General features: G+C 37.6%; 2 protein-coding genes across 2 annotated transcripts; both read right to left on the bottom strand.

The window, feature by feature from the left end:
- Positions 1 to 7,555: 7,555 nt before the first annotated feature.
- LOC136243148 (TNF receptor-associated factor 2-like) lies at positions 7,556 to 11,354 on the bottom strand. The gene is made up of 2 exons (XM_066034670.1): positions 9,235 to 11,354; positions 7,556 to 7,587 (listed from the first exon to the last, which is right to left on the bottom strand). The coding sequence occupies exon 1, from the start codon at positions 11,237 to 11,239 to the stop codon at positions 9,299 to 9,301; it is 1,941 nt and encodes a 646-aa protein (XP_065890742.1). The 5' UTR covers positions 11,240 to 11,354; the 3' UTR covers positions 7,556 to 7,587; positions 9,235 to 9,298.
- A 12,928-nt stretch (positions 11,355 to 24,282) lies between these two features.
- Positions 24,283 to 26,880, bottom strand: LOC136242634 (lactoperoxidase-like). Its single transcript, XM_066034080.1, has 2 exons — positions 26,586 to 26,880; positions 24,283 to 26,502 (listed from the first exon to the last, which is right to left on the bottom strand). The coding sequence occupies exons 1-2, from the start codon at positions 26,875 to 26,877 to the stop codon at positions 24,515 to 24,517; spliced, it is 2,280 nt and encodes a 759-aa protein (XP_065890152.1). The 5' UTR covers positions 26,878 to 26,880; the 3' UTR covers positions 24,283 to 24,514.
- Between the last annotated feature and the right edge of the window lie 987 nt (positions 26,881 to 27,867).

Raw genomic sequence — 27,867 nt, 5'->3', positions numbered from 1 at the left:
GCATTGGCCTTGCAAGCTAATACGGAGTTACATCGCTATTGCTTGCGGACCAGGGTGTTTACTCAGGTCCCTATTATTGTATGAAGCCTCCCCACTGGCCCTCTTACATAAAAAGTTTAGCTAATATAACAAAAGCATTATGCCAGCATAATAATACAGGAACTACTTTCAGGATTTAAAATACAATGCTCATGCCCAAAAAGCAAACAATGAACACAGTACATAATATTCATGTTTTTTTTTTTTTTGTTTTGTTTTTTTTGCTTGATAATTTGCACTCTTCAACATTGCGTAGAAGTATGTAAGACCAGAATATATCTCTAATAGGCCAGTCATTCACTTTAAAGTAGTCAGGAAATGCTTAAATATTCAGCTCTCAAGTATAACCTTGATTTTGAAAGGCATAATTTGAGTGTAATGGGCATGATTTTTGGGCATTCCTCAAAAGTATATGCATAATAAGCTATTTTCAAAGCATAGCAAGTGCCCCTTGGCTATTCTCAGACAGCATTTAAAGAATGTGCAGTATGTGTGTGAGGCAACATAGCCAATTAAGTGGCTATACCTCTGCTGCAGAAATAAAAGGGTTACCTCCATTAATAGTTGCACTGACCACATCTGAAAATTCAAAATGAAGCGGCCACTTCTGCTATATAAAACTGTAAATAGCAGATCCACATGATGCATCCAAGTAGTGTGTATTGTGGTTAAGTTGTTGTCTTAAATTTCTTTTCTAATTGGCATTAGACATTTGAGTGTGCTTTGCCAGAAATTGGGTTGCCTGCAGTTTGAATCCTGGAGTAGGACGTCGTTCACTTTCAATTAATCTATATATTATATATATACTCCTTCAGTCTCCAATTCTTCTCCATTCTGTTGCGTTTTATAAATGTTCACATACTATAGCTATTAACAAGCAAAAAAAACAAACAAAAAAAACTATGAAATCAGAGAATGGCATTCATCAGCTATGCATGCAGAGAAATCGTATAGCTAGTATGTTAGTACTGAAATCATGGAGGTTTGGGCTTTCTTTCCAAATCAAAATCTTCCAAAAATCAACCGCACTTTTCCTTCATAACAGCAGGCAACATTGATTATATAGGCACCGGCATAACCAAGCCCATAAATCTCAACCTCACACTGACTCTTCTGACAAGTTTCTATAATTTAATTGAAATTTCTGCTAACTGACTGACTGCCTGACTGATCAAACATAACTTGACTATGGATAAGACTATATGTGACCGGATTTCATATAACAAGGCTTCCACACACACAAAATCAAACTTACGATTTTACCAGAAATGGATTGCTGGTCTAATACACTATCATATTTCACACTGTACTTCCTTCAGCACTGGCAAGTCTGGTTTCTGTAGCAGCTTTCTTCCGACCCTGTCAAAGCCACGAGTGTGAGATTGGCACCATTAAATGGCCATGGCTTTGTGATAATGGTGTGTAGTGAGCTGGGACTTCACAGAGAGCTCGCCAATAGTGTTCTCAGTCAATTTGGAGTAATTTGAGGGCCATGGAGGGCCATGAAGAGCCCAAACTTGGCCTCTGGATTCCAATCGTCTTCTTACTCGAAAAAAGCTGCTCAAAACAGGGCAAATTTTGGGTATCAGAAATGTATACACCCACTCAGTGATAGCTAGTGAACAGATGAACAATTGGTGCAAATTTTGTTTGCACAGCTGTAGGCACTGGGAAGTTATTACACAATGATTCCTTAAAATCGCCATATCTCCTAACAAAGCTTTGTGCGTCGAAGCCTTGTTTTGTCAAATTCAGTCACATATTATGGGCTTGCCGCATTTGATTGTCTGATGTTGCTTCAGCATGAGATGTGCCTTTCTGCCAACTGTGGCAGCTACAATGCATGCATCATGGACCGACCTTTGTCCTCCTTTACGCCTCATTTCTGAGGTCGTGCAGGTTGTAGGGGTTCATATTTAGGCTTTTTTACTTACACTAGTAATAGGTTTGAATTAACAAATTGTTAACAATATTGATTGTCTGATGTGAATCACATAAAAAGATTACACACTGGAGCACTGTCAGGTTGTGATCATGATGGCAACTCTAGATTTATTGAGGTAAAGCATGCACCGCATACACTCGTGCACAAAAAAAAATGTGTGGTCTGACGTCTATTATTTAGCACTCAGCTTCACTGAACTGTACTACACTCAATGTAGTGCTAGTGTAGCTATGAAGCAAAGAATAGTGTAGCTAAAATGTCTATACAGTATAAGCTGAATGTTCTGCACCAGAAAATTGAGCATAAAATATAGCTAGTTACACACATGCTTTATATAGACACAGTTGGAAAGTGCAGTACAAAGGCTCGCAAAAATATCACTGTGGTGTAATTTCCACTGTGCAATTGTTTGTTGAACCCCCTGTACACTGACAATAGAATGTCAAGTTCTTCCCATTCACTGGTAGTATCACATTGAATGGTTGATAACTGTGATCTCCCATCTCATCCCACACATCTTTGCCATGTGTACTAATCCCAACACCTAGTTTGTTATATCCTATTGGAGGATTGGAGAAGGCTATTGTGACCATAGTCTGACCCATTATATAAGTAACATATCCTGAACATCCTGCCAATGACCAGTCTCTCTCATAACTTAAAACCTCAGCATGATCTCCATCCTTAATGGTGGATGGCCATTCAAAGTGATCTGCTAGTCTGCCAGCATCATACCAACTGTGGCTAAGCTTCATGTTCATACCAGAAAAGTTTTTAATCTTCACCAAACAATTCTTATCTTTCACCATGATGAAATTAAAGGTGCAGCCTCTAGGGCGTGGCACGTATTCAAGGAATAATCACGTGACTCGTGATTTTCAAGAGCAATATAACTCGGCCTATTAGGGGCTATAATAGTATAGAGGAGTGATGGAATGAGTGGATCACATAAGAGAGATGGATTATGAAACAAGTTTGTATATTTTTGTGCCGTGCACAGCGGAATTGGCTGCAATCGGCAAAAAAAGAAAGTCTGGCGCCGCCCGCCCCATTGCTTCCGCCCCTTACTTTTTGCAAAGGGGCGGGCGGCGACAAGTATTTTTATCGGAGTGTCTATATCCACCGGTATACCGGTGTCAATAAGAACCACCCACTAGCTATTGACACCGGTGTGTATGCCCCAAGCATTCGATTTTAGGGCACGCGTCTAGTAGTTCCCCGAGCATTCGATTTTAGGGGAAGCGTCTAGTAGTTGCCCCGAGCATTCGACTTTAGGGGATGCGAAAAGTAGTGTTAACGTTAGGTTAGGGTCGGGTTCAGCTTCAGCTTTGGTTCCTTGTTCTTTAATACTAATATAGTACACCCTTGTGGTTTGCTACTATAGTTGCATTTATCATTAATGTAGAAAACAAAGGAAGGTGGTAGCTGGCAGCGGTGCATGGCTTAGTGGTAGGCCCCGTGACTCAAGTACGGAGGGTCTGGCGTCGGGGATCCGCTTTACCCCAACTGTTTTTTTCGTTTTACAGTACCTTTTTTTGTCTAAGCTTTTTTTTTTTTTTTTTTTTTAGTTCACCGGTGGCAATAGCCTCTCGTGGCTCTAAGCGCCACCGGTATAGCCACTCCAAATAAATTCTCTGTTTCCCGTCCTGGACTCAAGCATATTTGCATGCGGGCGGGCGGTTCATTTCCATTATTCATTATAAGATTGACAGCTTTTCAAGCCATTATTTGCCTTGCCCAATCATAAAAAGCTGCATAAAAGTATGCTTCAGCTTGTTCCTTCCTTTTGAGGTTGCAAAAATAGCACAAACGTGAAGTTTGTGCAGACTTGATAGCACTGCTGACATGTGAGCTGACATGGTTTCAAATGAGCCTGTCAGTATGCAACAATAACCGGAAAACAATGGAAGAATACGGAATAATGGAATATAATAGAGCTGACAGTAACTAGATGCGGGCAGTGGACGGGAAACAGAGAATTTATTTGGAGTGGCCTATACCGGTGGCTATAGAGCCGGCCATTTTTTATTGGGCCTCGTCCGATTGTTTATTTTATTTATTTGTTTTACTGTGCAGAATGAAGATTATAATGCACAGATATAATTAGTTAAGTTATTACAAAAATGACCTAAGGAGGGAGAATTAACTATGTAGCTAGGGGGGTTCCAAAGCTTAATTACTGAGGGGGGAAAGGAAAATTTATATGAATCAGTGTTCACCATTAGTTGGTAAAATATCCATTCCTTAATCGAGGCTCACAAGGGATAAAGAAATCTTTAGGGATATCAATGTGGTCATTAATAATCTTATACATCATTATGAGTTTAGCTCTGGCTCTTCTCTGTTGTAGTGTAGGTAGATCTAGTGTAGTCGGCATATTAGAAACACTGGAGTATCTTGAAAAATCATTTAGACAGAATCTGGCAGCTTTCTTCTGGATGGCTTCAATTTTGTTTTTAGTGATTGGTGTGTGGGGATCCCAAACAGGTGATGTGTATTCCACAATACGTAGGTTTAATCATACTTTTGTAACAATTGCACTTAACACGACTTGGGCAGTGACATAGATTTCTGTGTAGAAAGGCATCAATTTGGTTAGCTTTATTGACAATTCTTTGAATATGATTATTCCAAGTGAGCTTGCTGTCAATGGTAACCCCTAGAGAAGTAGCAGACAAAACTTCCTTGATTGGCTAGTGTGTTCTCAATCGTTGTATTGATATTGTCAAAGAGAATTCTTGTACATCACCCTATTGACTTGGGAGGAACTCGTATACGTAGCTAGATAATACAAGTATTAGGATTTTTAAGTTCGATTAGCCATTTATAATAGGGGCAGATCATAGGCCCAACTTATTCAATTTATCAACAGAAAAGGGTTGCAGAAAAGGCATAAGCCTGTTCCCTCACAGCGTAGTGTGTACATATGTTCTATTTGTTGTAAGAGTGGATTATATTTACTCTTGGCAGTTAATAGCAGAAGAGCTTTACAGGACAGTATGAATATAGGCGGATCCAGGGAGGGGGGGGCTTCAGCCGCCCCCCCCCCCCCCCTTCATATTTAGGCTTTACTTGATCAATATGCTGAGTATTATAATGAAATTTTGTCTTAGCATAATTATACGATCACTAATAATACAAATACTCATAAAACCACCTTATAAACATCTTTCCAAGGTATTATCAGTGGAGTTATGTGCAACAAGGACCCGGATCAGCATTGGAGGTGTACAAGATCGAGATACTCTAATAGAGCAGTCAGCTAACTACTCTAATAGAACATTCACTGGAAACATGTAGTTGGTTCTGTTATGGAATTTTTCCAAATCTGCCTGCACCTATACATACAATGGAGTGCATTGGTCTGTTTAAAGGGCTTCATTCATCTACTTGTGTAGTTAATATGCATGGCAATACTTAATTCAGGTACACAATTTCCACTGAATATGCTCTCAGATTCAATCTTGTATTGTTCAAATTTCAAAATTTTCCACTTTCAACATTCTTATTCTGACATGCACCTATTCAGTGTTATGCAATTGTGAGAGGGGTGCATCATGTACTTGGTTGTTTGTACCTACCCAAACTTTTCCATTAACAAAATGCTTAATGAGAGCCATACCTATAATCTAAAGGCATGCAGTATATAAAATATCTACAAGCAGAAAATATTATTAATTTTATGTGGAATTAATGTCTCCAAATTGCAGTATTTTAGCATCTATTTTTCAAAATTTTCCTGGGGCATGCCCCCAGACCCCCCTAGTTCCAGCATGCGAAGCACACCTCTACCCAAGAGATTATAGTACCTTGAGTTAGCCCTCCCCCCCCCCCTTTATAAATCCTAGATCCGCCCCTGAGGATGTAATTACAAAAGATAATATAGGTTAGCTACTTATGCTACACTGAAGGCCTGCTAGCAATCTGTGCTAGCAGCCAAAGTAAAGAAGAAAGATATAATTACATTAATTAACTACATTAATTAACTGTTGAAATTAGGAGTATAGAAGCAATATTACAACAACTGTAGCAGAGGCAAAGTACATGAATTGTTGGGTTAAAGTGTTTTGTAAAGAAATGTCCATTGCAGTTGCATGTAATATCTGTGGGCCCTGGCACAGATATTACATACAACTACAAACAAATGGACAACAAATACAAAAACAAGGAACACATACACACAATAGAATCACTAATAAAATTTTTAGAATTTGAAAACAAAAAAATGTTTCAGTTTTTGCTTAAAGTATACCTGACAACACATCAAAACTGAGAAATTGAGTTCCAGATAAATACACAATTAACAAATAAATAACGAAAAGCAACTTAAAATTGTTAATTATTGTGAACCAGCACATACCGCAAGAATGTCATCAGACTCAGTGTTCATATGCTCCAATGATCAGCTGAAAAACTGAAGTGGCTATTATATGCTTCATTTTCACCTATACAGTTGCTTGCATACATGTATGTTTGAACATTGCATTATAGCAAAAAACCATTCTGTTCAATTCTCTGACAAATTGGAAAACACTTAATTGCCATATGCTTTTGTTTGAGAGTGTCACAGTGTTAAAGTAACAACTTATCGGAAGAATTTTTGGCTGCTCTGTATCAGAAACATTTTTGGCTGCTTTGAAGAAACACTTATGGATTTGATTCTATCAATACTGTTAATGTGAATGAAGGTATTGTGAGGCTGGTTTCTGCATGGTCAACATTTTTTGAATGTGGGAAAGTGCAAACCTCCATGTTCCTTAAAACAATCATACTGTATGATTAGAGACTGTAGTGATTCCAACTTATTTAGTTATCAGTATTTACCTGCAATATGGTTCATTGGATAGCTATATTTCCTCTGATAAATCTTTGGGTCACAATCCTGTTAGCATTCAAAAGGTAATGTGCACTAATGCCGATCAGTTTCACAACAAACATAATGACTTACTGATGTTAATTGCTGGAAAAGGACCCCTCTAGCAGAGTGGATATTCCTGAGTATTTTTGTTATAGCAATTTTTGATCAGTGCTTTTGATCCTGATGCTGAGCAAGTTGTTGTTATGAGAGATGTTTCCAACAAATAATTATTAGTATCTGCAAAATTTAGTTTTCTACTTTACACTTCATAACTTGTTATGGATATGGATCTATGATGAGTGTAGCAGTAAGTAGATTCTCAGCTCTCTAGACCAAAAAGGATGAATCATACTCTTTTCTTACTGACATGATACAACAACAAGCATACAAACCCAGCACAATCCTAAGTCCTAAATCTAATACAACACAAAGGTCACAAATGTTAATCTAATTAACTATAGAGGGAGTCAGTCCTCGACATCCTCCATGGCCATGGATAACATGCTGGTCTAGTTCTAATTGCATTCGTGAACCTTGATAGCAGCATTTCTTGTTATGCATAGCCCTGGACATTTGATTGTCATTGTCAGTGTGAGGAGTGACTGTAATCTTACTGGATGTGCTCACTTCCAAGTGGGTATAACTTGACAAATTGTCTATTGGTCTTCCCCATCTTAGTACAAATCTAATTGTGAATCCATTTAAACCTTCAATTAATTTGTCAATAACACCAAGTTCATGACATGTTGTCATGGTAGTCTCCAACTTTGACTGTTGCTGTGTGGCCACTCTGTGAGTTTCTTTTAGATCTGTCAAATATTTGCTTTTCCACTAAGTCTAGAAATACTGCAGTAACTGTTCTTGTCTCTAAACCCTGCAATGTCTTGAAGCATAATATTATAGTTTCTGTGGTGTATGTAGGATCAATCAGTTCCTTATCTGCGGTGATGTGACAGCTGCACGATAGGTGGGAGGGTGTCAATGGTTTAAGGTCCATTATGTCAGCAGATTGATAAGTCATGCAATTAATGGGTGGCCATTAAACACTGCAAACATTGGTGGCAAGATTATCTTGCCACTAATTAGTGTTGTTTTAGTATGGAGTTTTAGTTTTAGTTATAGTTGTAACTAGTTTCATCAATAATTTTAGTTTTAGTTTTAGTTATAGTAATCTTTCTTAATTCTTTTTAGTTATTGATTTAGTTATGGTTATTCACTCTTTGATGTTTTAGATTTAGTTATAGTTACAGTTAAAAACATGAAAACCTTTTAGTTTTAGTTACAGTTTTAGTTATGTACATCGAAATCTTTTAGTTCTAGTTCTAGTTATAGTTAGAAACATGGAAACCTTTTAGTTTTAGTTATAGTTATAGTTAAAAACATGAAAACCTTTTAGTTTTAGTTACAGTTTTAGTTATGTACATGAAAATGTTTTAGTTCTAGTTCTAGTTCTAGTTAAAAACTTGAAAACCTTTTAGTTTTAGACACAGTTTTAGTTATGTATCTGAAAACCTTTTAGTTATAGTTTTAGTTGTGCATAAGAAAACCTTGTTTAGCTTTAATAGTAAGCTATATTTTATGTGAATGAAACTCTTGTTATAATTTCAGTACCATTTTTCCAGCTTAGTAATACAAAATTTTTGTATTACAAGACCTGTCAATTTTTTTATAATATAGATTAATACAACACTTAATACAGTGCATTTGACGCAATCTCTGTCACAGGTATTCCTTATTCTTTCTTAGCAGAACTTCCCTTTCCAAGTTACTATTAGTAAGTCTGTTGCGTTTGCCAGATGTCGATTCCCCACTTGTAGACAAATACTCTTTCAATAGGGGCTGTTGAAGCATGCAGGTATGCATAAATGTAGCCATTAGCTAAAAGCATTAAATTACAGTGACCATTAACAAAAATGGTTAGCATACTATAGGCCATCACTACTACCTAGTACCTACATTACTGAGTTCGTGAATTTTGGTCAAACAGTTTTTATTAGTTATAGATTTAATAGTATGTACGTAACTATATGATACAGATATTTTAGTTGCATATAGTTTTAGAAGTAGTATATATCAAATACATTTAACAAGCAGTTACAGTTTCAGTAATAAGATCAACTTGCTATATTGTAAGCAGTTTTAGTTTTAGTAATAATATAGATTTGATTTTAGTTATAGTTTTAGTGATTATATACATTTGTTTTTAGTTATAGTTTTAGTTAACTTAAACATATTCACCTTACTAAAAGTACTTTTAGTTTTAGTTACAGTTAACTGAAACAACACTACCACTAATGTTTGTATGAAATGCCTCCAGAGTAGCACTGTAAATGACGTTTTTCATAAATTTGCTCTTATGCAATTTAACATATATAATGTTATTTGCTAATATACTGTACATGTGTAAAACATTCTATGCATGTTTGGTATATGAGTAGTAGCATATCAAATAATTGTCATTGTTTATATACTACTTGAAGGAAGATACTGTCATCTTTTAAGTACTGATGTGTAGCAGTAATCTCGTGGAGTTCTTCATTGGTAATAAACTGATGACTGTACCACATCAATTGTCTTTCTCCATCACTGACACGCTTTTGACCATCAAACTGAAAGAGTCCAGTTCCCAAATAATGTTCACCACAATTAATCTGGTTCAACAAGGTCACTTCAAATCGTCCCCTGGGTGGCCACCTTAACTGAACATCATGCGGACCCTTCATATTGTATAAGTATACTGAGAGATGAGTATCACAACTCAAATAACCTGCGGCATAAATATTAACACATATTTTGTACCCTTTGTGATCAGTAAAGAAATAGTCACTGTACCAGTCAACTTTATCTTTCCTTTTTTGGGCATAGTCTAACATCTTAATGGTCACTGGAGCAGCTCGGTCACCAGATGACAAACTTGCTGCTTTATAGTTGATAGTGTTAAGCCAAAATATCTTTGGATCGAGCATCATCTGTTCAACTTGATGTTGTAATTTAGATTCTAGTTCAGTAATCTTTTTCTGGACATCACTTGCAATGTCGTTGATCATTGCTTGAAATTTAGCGTCCATATTTACTAATGCCTTTTTACAACCAGCAGCAAGTGCAGTATAATCTTTTGTGTGTGTTTGATGAGTTAAGTGTAACTGTTGCTTAGTAAAGGATAAGTGGTCTGCCATTTTTTCTTTGTTATGGCTGTCTTGATCTTTACGAACCAGTTTAACCTGACAGCCGACTGCATGATACTCACACTGGACTAACTCTAGTGGACAAATCTTCACGTGTTCTTCTAACTGGTCTCTTGGGATGTAGTCAATATTGCACTGGTTAGGGCAAGACAAGGGAAACTTGGGGCATTTCTCTTTATGCTCACCTTCGATCAACTGACGCTCATCTGCAACATGGCAATACTTACATTCGATTTCATGACATGGACACTGTGTAGCAATATGAGTGGGCAGACACTGTCGCTGTACAGCTATTCCACATTCATTAGAACAGGTCACTTCTTCAAGTGGACACATCTTTCTATGAGCATCAATGTCCTCACGAGGTATGTTGCTGGCTTCACATTTGTTGGGACAGGGTAGCGGAAGTTTAGGACACTGCTCTTTGTGTTCACCATCAATAAACTGACTTTCTCCTGTGATCAGGCAGTGCTGACAATTGACCTTACGACATGGACAGTGCATCTGGACGTGATCAATCAGATGTTGTCGTTGCAAAATTACTCCACAACCATTAGAGCACATGACTTCTTCAAGTGGGCACATCTTTCTATGCTCATCGATATCCTCCCGAGGTATTTTGCAAGCTTCACACTCGTTAGGGCAAGGCAGAGGAAACTTGGGACACTTTTCTGTGTGTTCATCCTCAATGAATTGATATTCTCCACTAATGTAGCAATACTGGCACTTGATTGTACGTAAACAACACTCATCTTCAACATGTGCAGCAAGGTGCTGTCTCTGAAGGGATTTCCCACACTTATTTGAGCACGTGACTTTTTCAAATTTGCAGCCACTATTATTTTGTAGGTGATTGAAAATGTCATTGACTTCACCTTGCCACCCACACCCTAGCTCCTTGTTAGTGCAGAATAGGCGGAGACTCCTGACCGCTCTGTTCACCTGCTTATTAGCTATTGTAAAGAACTCCTCACTCCGGCACATCGGACAAGCATCAGTAATTATCGTGGCTTTCTTTGCACCCTCAAGGCACGATTTACAAAATGTGTGTCCACAACAAGCGCTAAGATGAGGCTCTCTACTCGGATACTGGCATATTTTACACACTAACATATCCGATGGCGTCTCCACGAACTGATAGTCATATCCACCAGCTTCTGATGGCGCGGCTAATTCTCGAGCCGTTTCGTCCTTGTTAGGCTCACCAGCCATGTTGGCAACTCGCGATCGGTTGGCAATCCCTCTGCAATCTGGAGAGTCTATATAGCTACTTAGAGATCATTTTGGCAGTGCCCTTGTTTTGATGTTGTTAAGGTGGAGCATTATAATTAAATGTGACGCAGTGGAAGGTGGTGCGCGCGCTAACCACTTAAAGCGGTCATCTTAAAATACAAATAAATAAATAAATCTCACAAGAATGGTCGTACATATGTATTTTGGGGGTATGTTGCCTTTAGGTCTAAAGGGAAGATTTACACAGTTGATTCCTTTTATTCTAAAGGGAAGATTTTACGCCACTCTTTGCTTTATGTACTTAATGGGAAATTTTACGCCAAACACATGGCGTAAAACCCAATGCAAACAGTCTCTACAGTATCATACATAATGGGAAGATTTTACACCAAACCCCACACATTGCATGACCTAACAGTAATACTACAAATTGACATGGTTACTATGGAAACAAGAACAAGCCATACATCATTAGGTAACCATGGTGACAAAATACATGTGTTTGCACTGCAAATAGTGTGCATCAATTAGACCACCACAAGCACAAACATACCAATTTTCAGTTGTCAGGATCAGTGGCAGAGGAAGTAGTTGATGCAAGGGGGCTGACCAGAGTATAGACTCTCTGGCAGCAGGGGGTCTGGGGGTTGCGCCCCCAGAAATTGTAGCCATTTTAGCTCCCACAATGTTTCAAAGTTCACCAAACTTAATTTACAACATTTTATAGGTACAGTTTAAAGCATTTTAACTAAAACACCAACTTTTAGTCAAAAGTATTTAAAACAGGCTATTTACAGTTGATAAAAACCTCTTTTAACAAAGGTTTAGCTGTTGACTACAGAGTTAATGAACATATAGCAGCCTTTAAATAGCCACCTGAAGACACTTGCTACAGTGGTAAGACACCAACTCTCAAATTAAGAGGTACCTGGTTCAATTCCCGCTGCAGGCATTTTTCCTCATCTTTTTATCGAAGGCCTTGACTGCTCTATTAGGGTAATTGAGCATTCTATTAGAGTATATCGATCTTTATCACAGTTTTCAGCCCCACTTTTAAGGATAATATTGGTGAGATACCATTCTGAGAGAAGCTAAGCCCCCCTCAGCTGACCAAGGGGCACTTTAACCCTCCTAGCCCTCCTTCTTATGGTTAGGATGCTTCCCAAGTTTTAGCACTGATTATTCAGGGTGTAAGAATCCAGCATTACAGTCTGACATAATAGTTTACAAGGAACCAAAGAGAGTTCTAACATTAATAATATCAAACAGCTAACTCACTGCTGTGTGCAAGTGCTATCCAAATTGGTAACTTTAGTTGTTAGCTATGCCAACAATAAGTCTTGCGCAAGACCAAACCATTGAATTGAATAAAAGAGACCTGTAATGCAACTTAGGATCAACAGCATGCTGAAAGTAAAGCCCTGGCAGATAAATCTCTGATACCGTTTTTGTTTGTTAGCCCAGAGTGGTAATTTTGATTCTGCAGACATAAATCTTGCAAAGGTACAGGCTGTAAATATATACATGTAGACAGAATCACCTTGGTTTAGTAGCCATTGATCAGGGACATTTGGTGTATGAATGGGACTTCAGGCAGAAGTATAAGAGATGTGAAGAGCTGCATGTACTGCTGTTAAATGTTCCTATCATGGCACTTTCTGCCACAGTTACAGTCCAAGTAGAAGATGCCTTGAAGTCTCTTTTAAGAGATTCGGAAGTGTCACGAAGTGTGGTTAATTGTGACAATGCATACTTAGTTGCTGAGCCATGTAACTTCAAAAGGAAAGATGGATCTAGGCAAACCGTATCTCTAGACTCAAGAGATTTCAACAATTTTACTGACTGAATTAAGCAGTTAGTTAGTGATCAATGCACCATAGTGTATACTGATTTTGTGTGTCATGTATATAGGTGCAATTGTTACTGCACTGATTTAAAGGGATTAGGCTACTATGGGAAATGAAGGAAAAGGCAAACAAGATGCATACAAAAAATGGAATAATGATGAGGTTCAGGTGATGTGGCTACAAGAGCTTTTATACTTAAACAACTCTGCACAGCAATTTAGCTTGGCCCTGCCTTTTACATACGCACATTTTAAGGAAAGTGCAGAAGAATGATTTTGCTTGAATTGTTTGTTGAAGACAATGTAGCCATTGTTTGTCCGGAGTATTGCTGTGATCTTTGTTGGATGCCAGCAGTGGTACAAGAAGACAGAACATCTGAGCTGCATGTCTTTACTAATTCAAGCAGTTGATGAACTAAGAATGTGAAAGTGACAGAGTAGGTATGGGGAGGTGAAACTGCCTGGATGCAAAAGATAGTAAGGAGTGATCCATCTGCACATAGCAGGAGTCCACCAAGCTTATCTAAAGAATGGTGGAAAATCTTTATCCATCAGACTTCTGCTGCTGGCTTCATTTTACGGTCTGTTAAACCAGCTACCTTTGGAACAAGCATCCAGGGTGCTTATGCAAAAAGGACGTAATGCAATAGCAGGTGAAGGGCAAGATAAAAAGCCATTCAAAGCTCTGAATAGGAAAAGGAAACCACATGCTATCAATATTGAAAAGACTGCATGGTGGTGAGGAAACTGGCTGAAGTTAGCATCAACTAACAAAGAAAGATACTTGTTCCCTAGCTGGCATGACAGTATAATGTAGGCAATGCTCTTCACTACACAGAAAATGTCACCTTGTTTCCACAGCATAGTGGAGAGCATTATCTGTGGCAAGATATTAAACTTGGAAAAGCTAGTACTTCTAAGAATTCAGCATCAGTGATAATGCATGGGAAGGAGACCCTCAATTACTGGATGGCCAAATGCAATAGTGTACAGAAGTGTACAAAATGTCACCAAATTTTGCCAAATGTCTGTATTAAAAACAATTGCAGAATCCATGAACTTCTATTTGTGCAATAGAGTTTGTATTATGGTTTTCCTGCAGATGCCGAAGTGGATAAGGGGAATTATTCAAAGTGGTATGGAATCTTCCAGCAGAAACCTCCACAATCATCATGTCAGTTTAAGTCTGTCTCACATGTTCTCTTCAATGGTAACATCTGCAATCTAAAACACCATCAATGAAAACCTTTATCTCACTACTTACATTTCCAATTAGCATGCAGTTAGGGAATTGGATACAAACCCAGTTTGGCACACTATAAATTCATATGGGTACAAATGACCAAAATTTTGGGTTGTTTTACCTGCAATTCAAACAACCAATTTTTTGTTAGTAATGACCCAAGAATGTACTTGTTTATTTTAACTTTATAGTTATACCATGGCAATGAGGGATTTGTCTAATATATATATATGCCCAAGCCTGAGAGCTGCAGGCCCGAGGGTGCAGGCATATATTCAAGCAAATTCTGAGTGGCCATGGTATATACCATTCTGGTATGCTCACCTAATAGGTAAAGAAAGACAAACCAGCAGTCACCACATTACTTTTATACAGAGGTTTGCAAACATCAATCGTGGGTTTAAATTGTGGGCACAAAAAGAAATGATTGTGGGTTTCACTGGTTGTAGTGATACCATTTTAAACCAAATAACCAAATAACCACTTTGTGGATAAAATAAATACTTAGGTGTATAGGTTGGGAATGTCTGAGGCATCTTTTCATGCAGTTGAAGTGTACTCTGTAGAAAGACAATCCCCACATTGCAAAAATGATTATTTAGTGATGCTTACTGTAGTAACTGAACTATGCAATACTGACTCAATTATTTTTCCTTCAAAACCAAAGCCTAGCCTAGCTAAACCAACATGTTCAACTTAAACCCACAATACAAAACTCTAAGCAGCTCTATATAATAATCAAAGGGAACCAATGCTTTGTAAATGCCTCAACATCAAACTCAGTTGTGGTCAGGGCTATATTGTCAGGGCAATGCATGAAAAAATTTTTTTCCAATCTGAGGTGTCAAAGTAGTATATTACTCAGATGTAGCACTTTCACATCTCAGATCAAAGGGACCACCTGGGATACATATGAAATGTAGCCAGGCTACAACTGGGCAGTGATTGCATAGACGTTGAGGCCAAAATCAATTGTGGGGATTGGTTAATACTCATGTGATTTGGATGTACGGCTTGGATTTGCCATAAAAGCCACTTTAACAGAGAGACTATTTTGTTATCTTCACCAACCTACGAGTTGAAAAACATTGGGCTGAGGTAATGCTATAGCTTATTCAATGATCGTTTCTGCACATTTTTTGAGTATGGACATGCCCCCATCACGAAGCTACCACTCTACAATCAAGCTTACCTCTCTAGGCCTTTAGTAAACTCCGTACTTTGTCCATAAACGATTCAATAACACTGATTAAAACATTAAACTCGCATCTCCATGATATCTGTAGGATATGTCCGTTCGTCGTAACCGAACATGACCAGAACATACTAGCTGCTGACCCATAATCAAAAAACTTTAGGTATGCATATATAATACATCCAGTGGTTGCACTCGTATTGGCTAGGGTGATTGATCGCCCTGTACAGGCTACCAGCCTGATAAGTGTTACATATTAGCGGTAGCATGGGGCATTCAGGGTTTGCCTGATATGTGTGCCCTCTGCACTTGGGCCTGTGGCCCTCTGGAGGCTGGGCATACATATCAGGCAAAGCCCTCATGCCCGTGTTAAACTATTACATTTCCCATGGTCTGTTCAACCTCTTGCAAAGTGTTTGTAACAACCTTGCCATCATGGTCATTTTAACCATCCATTGTACTCTTGTCACAAAATATTTGTTTATTTAGTTGTTTGTTTGTTTAATTATATTTAGTTAATGAGTCAGTCATCACTAGTAATGACATACATTAATACCTATGACACATTCACTACATCAACATACCTAATCTTACAGAGTTTTCAAATTGTATATAAACCTATGTTCTCCATGTTCACTTTTGATTGTGGGATGTAAAGTTAGCCAACAGCATTAACCACAAATATTTTAATGACCAGTGTACCAATATTAATTTAACCATGTAGTTGATCATCTCAACCTTACCATACTAGATCTGACAATACTCACTGAAATTACCCTTAATTCAACATCCTAAGTGAATATTAATTTTATCTTGACCTTCCCTAGTTATTTTGACTGATTTAGTTCAAATGCTTACCCCATGCAGTTACAACCACCTTTAGATAGTCATTTTAACCAAAATTTCTGTAGTTTAAATTTGCCCATGGAGGTTGACATGGCAGGAACTAGTTATGAAAGGATCAATTACCAGCTTATTATATACAAAAACAAAGAGTGGCATAGTTATGAAAGGTGTGCATGTTATCACAGAAATGGAGGCAATTGCTGATAAGGTAGATGAGAAAGATAGCTTTAAGGAAAGATTCACCATAGTAAATAAGCAGTACAAGGCATTTGGACGGCCATGCATGGTGTACTATGCTACAACAGTATCCATGACCTACTAATTCATCATGAGCCCATTAATGACTATGATGAGCAAGCTTCCTTTAGAAGCAGGCTGTTCAGAAACAGACACTACATACACTGTACAATGAATACAGAACTAATGTATCTGTTTAATGTTACTGTTGTTGATGTTGCAACAATGAATGGGCTGTAATAGCCTGCATGAGGGCAAGCAAAGAATCATCTGAACTTTACAAGGTGGCATTTGATATCTAGTTAGGTTGCTTAAAGCCAAATTTAAAACTAATGTGGACACAAGTGACAAAAACACCAAACTTTCTCCACATATGTAATACAACCTTAACTTTAATTTTTTGATAGGATCCATCTTATTCTAAAAAGGGCCTTTCCATAAAAGCATTTTTAGTTATGTAGCTAAAGAATTTTCAAAATCGGCAAGCCATGTAAGTACTAGTTTTGCTCTATTTCATGCAAGAGAACATTATGCAGGATTGAAGATTAAATCAAGAGTTGATAAACAGTAATGTTACTCTCACAAGCTATATTCAATGCTGACAAGTAATTTTTCATTCATACTGACTGTTACTGGATCTGCGAAAAGGTACCTTTTCCACCGACACACAAAATTTGATCGATTTTTTTGAATTTTGAAGCTTCATAACTTTTTGACCATGGCATATATAGCCTGAAATTTTCCATGGGTGTAACTACAGTATCTGGCTGCATTTTGGTAATAAGAGCAAGTTAATCAGTATAAGGAGCCAGTCATTTTGTTTGCTGGTATTTAAAATGTGTGGAAAAGGCAAATCGGTCACCTATAGTTTACAGTGTACACAGCTTGTATGACCCACAAACTGTATAGAGAAATTTCTCTATAGTTGCTCACTATGGAAATGAGTATACACTGTAATATTTGCAGTAATTAGTTTGTGGTATATAAATGAATATCTCTTACATAATACGTTTTATTTATTTATTAAGGCTTTACGGCACAAGTGCTGAAGGTCTGTAGGACACCTGGTCCAACTGCCTGTTCAAGCATTAATCAGATGGCTGCAGGTTTGAGGCTGCCCAGGTACAAACATGGATTTTTCTCCTTTCTTCACCTTTTCAAACACACTTATGTGACAACTTTAAACAGGCTGTAGGACCAGGTGTCCTACAGACCTTCATCACTTGTGCTGTAAAACCTTAATAAATAAATAAATAAATACCTTATACAGAATTCATTTTATGCTTGTTTGCAAAGTAGCTGTAGCTTGATAACTTACCAGCTTATACTACACCAGCTCTTGTTATTTAGTATGAAAACATGTGTTAGTGCTACATGCATGATTTTGTGTTTATGCTGAAATCACATGCATGACTGCAACAATAAGGTTCTTCATACCATTAACCCAGCGGTGCAGCAGTATACCATGTAAGAAAAAATTCTTTTACTCAAGTCTCAAGCTGAATTATTGCTAAAAATGCATATTTGTAGTAGTGGATATAATGTATAGGATTTCACCAGGGTTTGAGAGAGCAAAGTGTGGTTTAAGTACAGTATAACCCAGGGATGCAGTCACCATGGATTTTTTCATGAATTTCCAAACAGCTTTCATTATGTAATGGTAGAGTATAAATGACTAACTACATACATGTAAATATAGTTTCCTTGCTACCAGAGCTTGACCGGACATGCAGGTATGTATATATCAAATGCTATAGTTTTAAAGATGTTTCAGACATACGATGCAATCTGATGAAATATTGCAATTTTAAGATCAAATTGTAGCAGTGAAAAATAACTTTTAGTATTGCATGTTTACATACACCATTACTGTGAAACTTAGCAACCAAAGATTACACATAATTAGCTTTGACATGCTAGGTTAGGATGTAAAGAACACAGAATTGCAATACGTTGTCAATCAGTTAATCAAAAGCGTAGAATTTCAACTATGACATGTTTGGCACAATTGTATGCATACAATAATGGGTAAGATAGCTGTGCTGAAATCACATGCAAAGAAGAGTTCAACTAGCACAGTGGTCATGGTAATTTTATTGCTGTGAAGCAAAACTTTATAGATGACTGTACATGTTCTAGCAGTATTATTCTTTCAAATTCCCACATTCAATAAATCAGTCCTGCAAATATAATTTTGACCATGCACCACTGATTAGTTTTCAGAAGAGCTTAGTTCCTTTCCTTGCTGTTTTTATTTTTGTTATGGTATGCTTGTTGTATCATAAGTAAACAATTGATGAAATGTACTCTACTAGCTTCTCCTATTATAAGCAAGTACATGGTTAAATTTCTGAAGGGGTAAGCACTCCTAGATCTGGGCCCCTACGCTAGAAATTGTACACTTCAGAGCGAGCTAATCTAAAGATTCCATCTGTCAAAGTACGTACATGCTTGAGGAGAGTGCATATGTACTGCACACCACAGTACTGCGCAACACAGCCTAGGGATACTTGTGGTGGTGGTCTGGTGGATTATTGCATGCTTTAAGTGATTGTGGTTCAAGTGAATGTAAAATGCAGAGTGGAAATGTGCGTTACAGGACTGCCCGACTGCTCTAATAGAGTAATTGTGAATAAAACACAAAAAATAGACATGTGTTGATAAATATTTAAATTTAATGACATTATTTATAACTTAATGACATCCTTTATAATTTAGTGTCACTTGAAATACTCTAGGTTACTCTAAAGTTTCAAATTACTATTTAAAATGCCAAAATTACAAAAAGGCATATTTCCAAGCCTTGGATGGCTTCCCAGCATGCATGCCTGAGGTGGATCCTATCAAAAATTTTAATCTAATGTGGTAAGGAACTCACAGAAAAAAATTGGTGCTTTTGTCAGTTGTGTCCACATTTTTTTGCTAAGCCACCTAACTAATCATGTTTCACACATGCCAGGATGGTTTAAAGCAAGTGAGAATTTGAAAGGTATTGTAATCGCTTGAAGTGATTCTGAAGCAAAAGAATTGAGAGAAGTGGTTGGAGATGAGATTTTTCTATGAAGGTGTAATGTTCACTGGACGAGATCATACCAGTGAGTTGCTGACATAGTGAACGATAGTGCAAAAGAGAAGTTGCATTTTGCAAGTGCAAAATGCATCACTGAAGTTCCACATCAAAGCAAGATATTTTAAATCTTTTTGAGTTACTGCAGGTACTGCATGGAGGTCTGGACACCATCAAGCATGAGGACTGTCGACATCAAAATGGCAGGGGCAAAGCATTGGGTCCAGTGGTGGACCAGGCTGAAACATTTGAAGATGCCTTGCAAACCATTTCTCCAAATATCCTCTGGCAATTGGGACAAGTGTCCACGTGGACAAGCATCCACATATCACGAATGGTGTAGAGAAATCAAATGCTCTAGCCATAAGCTGTGACAGAAAATTTTCACTCTATGGAGCCATGCAGTCACTCCATGAAAATGACAAAGCCATTGCACTTCAGTACATCACTGCAAATGATGGAATGAAAACATCCTATAGGAGTGCACCTGACTTATCACTACATTCTAATGCTGCTCTTAAGAGGAAGGCACAGTAAGCACCAGCTATAAGGACAGTGAGTGCTTGCTTGGTCCACTGGACAAAAAGTAAATTTAATTAAGCTGTGCCCATGAAGTAAATTTTCCTGATACAGATGTCAGGTTGTACTTGTTGCCATGGATACTGGTCATTGTAAGGCAACAATGAGGCTGCATTTGTAAAATTGTTTGTAGGATACACTAATGTACATACTGTATTGTCTTGAATAGCTTGTGACAGGGTTCAAATAAGTGTCTGGTCTTAGTAAGAGACCTGGATGAAAAATTTCTTTGCAGCAGCTTTTGACCCAGGCCACAGGGTAAAAGTTTGAAGAAATGAACATCTCAGCCACCTGTCAGAATATTTATTCTTGTTACCATGGTTACCCAGTACACAGCTTTTCATTGTTTCCATAGAAACTATGTCAGTTAGTGGTAGTATTCTTATGTTGTGCAATGTGTGGGGTTTGGCGTAAAATCTTCTCATTGATTGCTTGCATTGGGTTTTATGCCATTTGTTTGGTGTAAAATTTTCCCATTAAGTACATAAAACAAAGAGTGGCATAAAATCTTCCCTTTAGAGTAAAAGGGGAGCATAGCGTAAAATCTTCCCTTTAGACCTAAAAGCAATGTATCCCTTAAATACGCCATTGTGTGCAGTACCACAAGAATACTACCCATGGGTATATGATATCTATGGTATTTGTGCTTTTAAATTTCACAGTTTAAATTTCAATGTTGCAAAAAGCTTGATAGCCAATAGCTAGCCTACATTTTTGACAATGAGGCAAACTAAACTAACCGCTATATCCCGTGACGAATTCGAATGCATAAATTATTTCCCTATGAAATGTATCCAAGTAATGGAGTTGCTTGCAAATTAACCTTGTAGCCTAAATATACGGGCAACAAATTTCTTATGTCCCGCCAGCTAGCAGCTATATCAGTACTAGCCCATGGGAGTAAAACTGGTCTCAACAATGAGCAGTGGCCTTAATAAGTATGTATAGAACCCACTAGAGGTGATGGCCTGATGGCCACTATAAACAAGGTGATTATATAGCTAGCTATATAGTACGTGATTTTCAGTTACCACATAGCTGCTTCACCAACTCAGAAGTAGTTATACGTATACTTTTAATGACAGTGCACAACAAAGAACACGAGGGAAGAACAATTACAAAAACAATGATAAGTACACAAGTATATGTACAACACAAACACACAGTATAATATATGCAACATAAATGCGCATACATGGTATACTCTGTCAATATATAGTTAATCTTTCAAAGCAGAGATAGTTCTTGATGTCTGTCTTATAGGTCCTGAATTGTGTGTGGGAACTAGCTAGCTATAGGTGTGGAAGGGAATATGAATTGATGCCCATAAGTGATAGGAGCACATTGTTTCAGAACTCCATGCATGCAGGACTGATGCCCCAGCTGCTTTACTATATAACATCTAAGGAAGACAAATTAAAAATTGAAAAACTTACTCATTAATTGATAGGCATACAGTAGAATTTATTCATCAAGTATAGAACATTTTAAATTTTATTATCATCTCATTCCAAGCTATAGTTCATAACTGTACATAATACAGCTACTCTCGCCACTTTTATTTTAAACATCTACCACGTTTATGGAATGTACTGCCACCTTTAGACAGTAAAAACAAACTGGTGAAGGTCACTACTAAATGTAGTAAAGATCGCTACTAATGTCTGCCACAATACTCACTATTTTTGTGTAGCGAAGTTCACTACTAATTTTGTAGTGAAGCGGCGTTCATTACTACATAGTGAGGGGTCACTACTACGTAGTGAAGGTCACTACAAAAGTAGTGAACGCCACTACACAAAAATAGTGAGGATTGTGGCAGATATTAGTAGTGATCTAGACTATATTCTAGGCATCAGCTCATCACTGTTACACACAAAAATACACCGTACCCGGGCATAGCTGGACAACATCAGTAGTGTTGTCGTTGTCAGTTATGATCTCCAATGGCTAACAACTGGTCAGCAACACATCCAGTTAGAAAGTGTGGCAGCTATTCCACTAAATGCAGTGGCTATCCTTACCTTCAGACCTAGAATAAGGTTAATCAAGAAGGTCTTATCTGTTCTGCCTAGAGAATCCAAGAATATCAACCATGAAACAAAAACAACTATACACATCATGTGCTGGTTTGCTTTAAGCAATAAAGCAGCGTTACATTCTAAATTTACTATTACTGAGGTCAGTGCCCCAATTACAAACCTATGCTCTTTGGACCCCCAATGATACTAGGTGCATGATCATGGAACTTTCTGCCAACACCATACCCAGAATTTCTCATTGCAGGTATGCAGGTCATGACATTATCATACATTCTTTGGATTCCACTTACTATAAGTTTCCTTTTGAATTTAAATGTGCACAGTTTTCCTCTTTCTCTTTGCTTTTCAATGATCATCAATGCAGGGTCAAACTTTTAAAGCTGTAGGAGTAGATATGACTGACAGGAGCTTTACACATGGAATTCTTTATGCCGTGCTATCCAAAGTAGGCTCCCTGAAACTGTATGTTGGTCAGAGAGGACCACAAAACATGCAATGCACTGTATAGTGAAGTTATTGCTTAAGTATATAGCTCTACTACCTATCTGCTGACAGGCTAGAGTATCTAGCATAGCCTAACAACATAACTAGTCTGTGGTAAAATTTTTCTGTAGGACTAAGTTGTGCTGGGTTTGGAATTTTTTGCATTAGCAATTTAGTTTCATGATTTTGACTCAGCTGTGGATTTACAGTAGGCCTGAGCCTATTTTTAAGTAATGCTTCAAGATTTTCTTTGTTTTGCTCAAAATATACGTTTAGAAAATTGTATCTTGACTACTAGGTTATCAAACACATCTGTAACATTATAATAATTATAAGGATTTTCAACATGTAGTGACTATTCTATTAGAATAATTATTTTGATGTTTCACCAGTCTTTCCTTCACAAGTAGCTATAAATCTGAATTTTTACTGTGCTAACCTGCTTTGTTATACTGTCCCTATCTGCATCATGTAAAAAAGCAATGTTTCAACTTTGCTCTCAATGCACAAAATTGTGCCTATTATGCTGGTATTGCTTTTATCCATGGGTAGATCTATATAAATGTTTTTATCACTATCCCACTAGGGACCCACAAGAAAGCTACTGGAAGTTGTCAACTGGTTTCCAACTCCAAAGTAGAACAGCACCATACAATGGTCAAACCTTATTGACACAGTGGAAGCAGTGCTCCAGGAATTTTGGTTAAACTCTGATCAGAATGTATAGCATGGGTAAAAGCCATCCCATAACATTGTTTCACAGTTTTAAATTTCACAATTCTACGCCTTAAGATTTTACACTTTTCAAAATAGTCACAATACATTCAAGCAAAGGTAATTATTTTTAGAGGCCCTTAACATGCTTAGGAATACTGGAGAAGCAATTTTGGGTGATTTTGTGACAAAGTCAGTAAGTATTTATGAGGTTTAGCCACTTTTCACTATGTAATAAGTAATTCACACAAAACAGCCAAGCTGTGAAAAAAGGGTGTGGCCTTAAAAGGCCTGGGTCAAAAAAGTTGTGAAATTAAAGGTGGCAGCCAAATGGCTGCAGTGATTTTAATGCTAGTAAATATTAGTAACACACATCCATTATTATCATTTCCCCCACTAAGATATTTTTAAAATACTGGAATCGATTTAGCTACCTGGAGCAACCTGATTGTCAGCTAGTGCAAGGTCAAGTGCTCCTAGTGAAAGTGGACAGCCCTGATGTAATCTAGCTCCCCTCAAACACATAATAGCATAGCATAACAAAGGATAGTAAAGCCTTAATAAATAAAAAAAAAATTTAAAAAGATAACTAAACCTACATTGCAACCATGAAATCACACTGAGCATCATCACAGCCATTTCTTGAGAAGAATTGCAGGCAATAATTTTGAGAAATAAGGTAAAACCATAATAATAGTATATACCCTCTGGACACATAATGTACTTTCCATGCAGAAGTCTATGGTAAAACCATAAAATAGGCCTAAAGACATATTATATACAATTATCATTAAGATTTCAGAAACATGTAAATAGTGAAATTTGTATACATACTGAGTAGATATATATCTGATAAGAAAGTAAAGCACTCAAAGCGTCTACAGGCAATGCCTGTGAATATAAATAAGTTAGCTCATCTGGTTACAGAAACCCAATGGTGGCTGGCCTATGCATTCATCATCTTTCCACTGTGAAAGGTCTAAACTTGGTAAACTACTGCAGTCAACAGATTCTCCCACCCGGTATAAATGTATTACGTTTGATGGAAGTAATGTTATCAGCATTATCACAGATTACTCTAGCATATGTTACTTGTGCCAGAGTATTTTGCTGGGAGGCACTCAGTGGACCACTTGAATTTTCCCACCAAAATCTGTCACCACTTCTTAAGTCTTTAAATGTTGCTGCCAATAAACAAGCCACAGTTGGACCAATCTGAGCACCCTTGAGTTGTTGTTCAGCCAACATTCCTACCCACAAGTCAATACCTTCTCTGTAACCAGTTCGGCCATAGAGGCTCCATAACATCCTATTGGTAGCTGGATTTGCAAACTGTGCACGTACATTGAACTTATCCCTGCATATTTTTTCATAATGTCGATATGATGCTATTCCATGTCCTCGACCACGTTGGATATCTCGAGAAGCTACGTCTTGTCCTAAACTATCATCACTTGTAGCAAGAAACTGAGTAGTAAATACTCTGGTGACAAACTCGTCAACAGCTCGTGATTTGTCATCTAATAAACCACGGAGTATGGGGTCGGTTCCACCACTGATAAAATATTGATCAGTATTGAAAAATGCTTCTCTGAGACCTAAAGGACCAATTGGCAAAGGGTTGTTGTCACTATCAAGACGAGAAAATTTATCAGAAAGTAAAGAATGTACAAATCTAAATGCAGCAACAGCAAATTCATTAGTCAGAGTCGGTTTGACTGAGGAATCATAACCGGAATATGAACCTATGTACTTGTCAAACATTCTTCTCCCATAAATGGCAGGTAAAAATTCATTGTACGTAATAATCTGAACTAGAGCTACTACTATTGCACGAGCTTCTTGGAATAGTCTCTCATCATTCCAACAGGGATTAATGACAGCCAGTTCTCGTACAAGCCGATTATGTTCTCGTATAAAGATAGTATGTAATATAATCACAGCAGTAACACCGTTTGCACGAAAATCTCCAAATGCAAATTCTGGTGTGTTTGAAAAGGGGTTTGGTGTAGGACTAAAGGGAGGGTTACCTTTGTTTGAATCACTACGTCCACTGTCCTTTAGACAACCACACTTAAAAGATCTCAAAGATGCAGCTTCTTCTTTTGTAGAACCATAAATACCTGATCCATCCAATAAATGTGTCACCTGATTTAATTGTTGCCTTGCTATGCTAAAGCTTCCATTATCATTTTGTTGAATGCATTCTCCCACAGACCTTGTAAGTGGCAGGCAGCGTCCTCTATTTGGTCCTGAAACTCCATATACTTCATCTCGAGGGTTAACCAGTATGGGATAGCAGAATGGGCTAAGTTCTTCCAAATCACATGTCTGCTCACAGGCAGTAGTCATGAATTCACCAAAACGTGTTAAGTCATGAGTGACAAACAGCCCCCACATAGCCGTCATGTGAGTGAGTACAGCTTTTGGTGGAGGATCCAAAACAATTCTTCGGCTTATTTCCCTAGCGCTTGGCCACTTTGGTCCAAAAGGATTACCATTGACTTGTTGGTTAAAGCCTACTGGTTGTTGTACACTATCTTCGTATTGTGCTGGGCATAGACGACTGAATGCTGTACTGGCAGCACCCCAGAGAGGATTATTAAGGTTGTTACATGTTGAGTCAAATGTACGGTACTTGTTAATTGTTGGTGTTGAACAGTCATACATATCAGTAGCATTCCCACATCCAGCAAAATCCATCATGACACCCATGCTGTCTGAGTCCATTGAATCACCATTTCCCAAACATTCTAATGTCAACCGAACTACATTTTCTACTAATGCCCTAGCTTGAGCTTGTTTAGCACCATCCTTGGATAGAAAATGCCATAGCTTCCTGATATTCCTTGAAGCTCGTGCGGTTAATGATGCACTATCTGAATCATCATTGTTAAATATTTGTGCTACCAGCTTTTTGTGGTCTTGTTGGTTAATTGCTCTCATCACACACATGTCTGTGGATTGGTCAGATCCATCATCACTGTTTCCTATATGGAGATTAATAGATACATAATGCAGTGTGTATATCATTAGGGCTTAACAAATCCGATGCAATTTTTGTAGCACTCACCAATATCAAGGCAGACAGTCTTTTTACAATGTCTTGTTACTAGTGTGTACTTTGCTTGATCTGATTCTACAACTCTGGAGATGTAAATCTTTCCACATCTTGCAAATGTCCTACGATAGTCCGGTCGGAATGCTTCTCCATCCTTAGTATATGTGTGGTACCTGCTGCAGTTACAATCAAACTTCAGTATGATTGGTAGTCCCACAACTGCTTCAACAGTAGCATCACATCCTGTAGCATAGCTGATTAACGCACAGCTTGCAGCTATAAACAAAGCTAATATATACCTCATTTCTCCACTTGAATGCTAGTGACTCCAGTTTACTCTATTATACAAAAATATCTAGTGTTATTATGGCTTTGTGGTGTACGGCTTCTATGGTTTCTATATTATATTATGTATTACTTGTATGAAATCAATGTTGTAATTGCACCTACATGCATTCACAACTCAACAGTCTGTATCTGTGCTTGTTTTAGTTAGCCATAGCTATGTATGTGATAACTTGTGTATGTCAATAGTGAGTAGCTAACTTTAAAAAAACTCAATGGTTGAGTTATAATGACACTCAACCATACACATAAACTAAGATTATGACTTATTATACATGTATATAGCTATGTAGGTATATAAGAACATAAGATATAGCTTAATTGTGTATATATATGCAAAAATGATCAGGATCTTCTCGAAGTTCTACTCCCACTTCCTGACTATGTATGTATCACCTACGTACATACGTATGAACGTACATACATACTTTTCAATCAAGGTATAGTTGTATCAGCACATTGCTATTGCAATTGCTTCTTTATTAATGTGAATGACTACAGAGGGAGTAACATTTGGGAAACATGTGACAAAACCATTCATATGTGTTGTTCCTACAGCTGCAACAAGAAATTTGATTTGTTGGTAGTTGACTAAGGATTTGGGAGAATATTTTCTGTCTAGCCTGAGTGTGCTTCTTGCATATGTTTCTCATACAGTTACTACAGTAACACTGTATTGTATATGACTGATATTAGAACTGGTAAACATGCTTGTAGTCCCTATGAAAAGGAGACTTGTTAGAATTAATGGTATGGTATTTCAAAACTAAGAGATATTTGGATGCACATAAATGGTGCCACAATCATGATGGTAGCCAACTGCTTTCTCGCTTTGTGTCACACTGTGTGCACAATGCATATGTAATGTGTATGTGTGTATAGTCAACTACAGTGTGTGTGTGTGTGTGTGTGTGTGTGTGTGTGTGTGTGTGTGTGTGTGTGTGTGTAT

This window comes from Dysidea avara, chromosome 13, assembly GCF_963678975.1.
Source record: "Dysidea avara chromosome 13, odDysAvar1.4, whole genome shotgun sequence".
Taxonomy (NCBI): domain Eukaryota; kingdom Metazoa; phylum Porifera; class Demospongiae; order Dictyoceratida; family Dysideidae; genus Dysidea; species Dysidea avara.
This window is presented reverse-complemented; position numbering and strand designations above follow the sequence as displayed.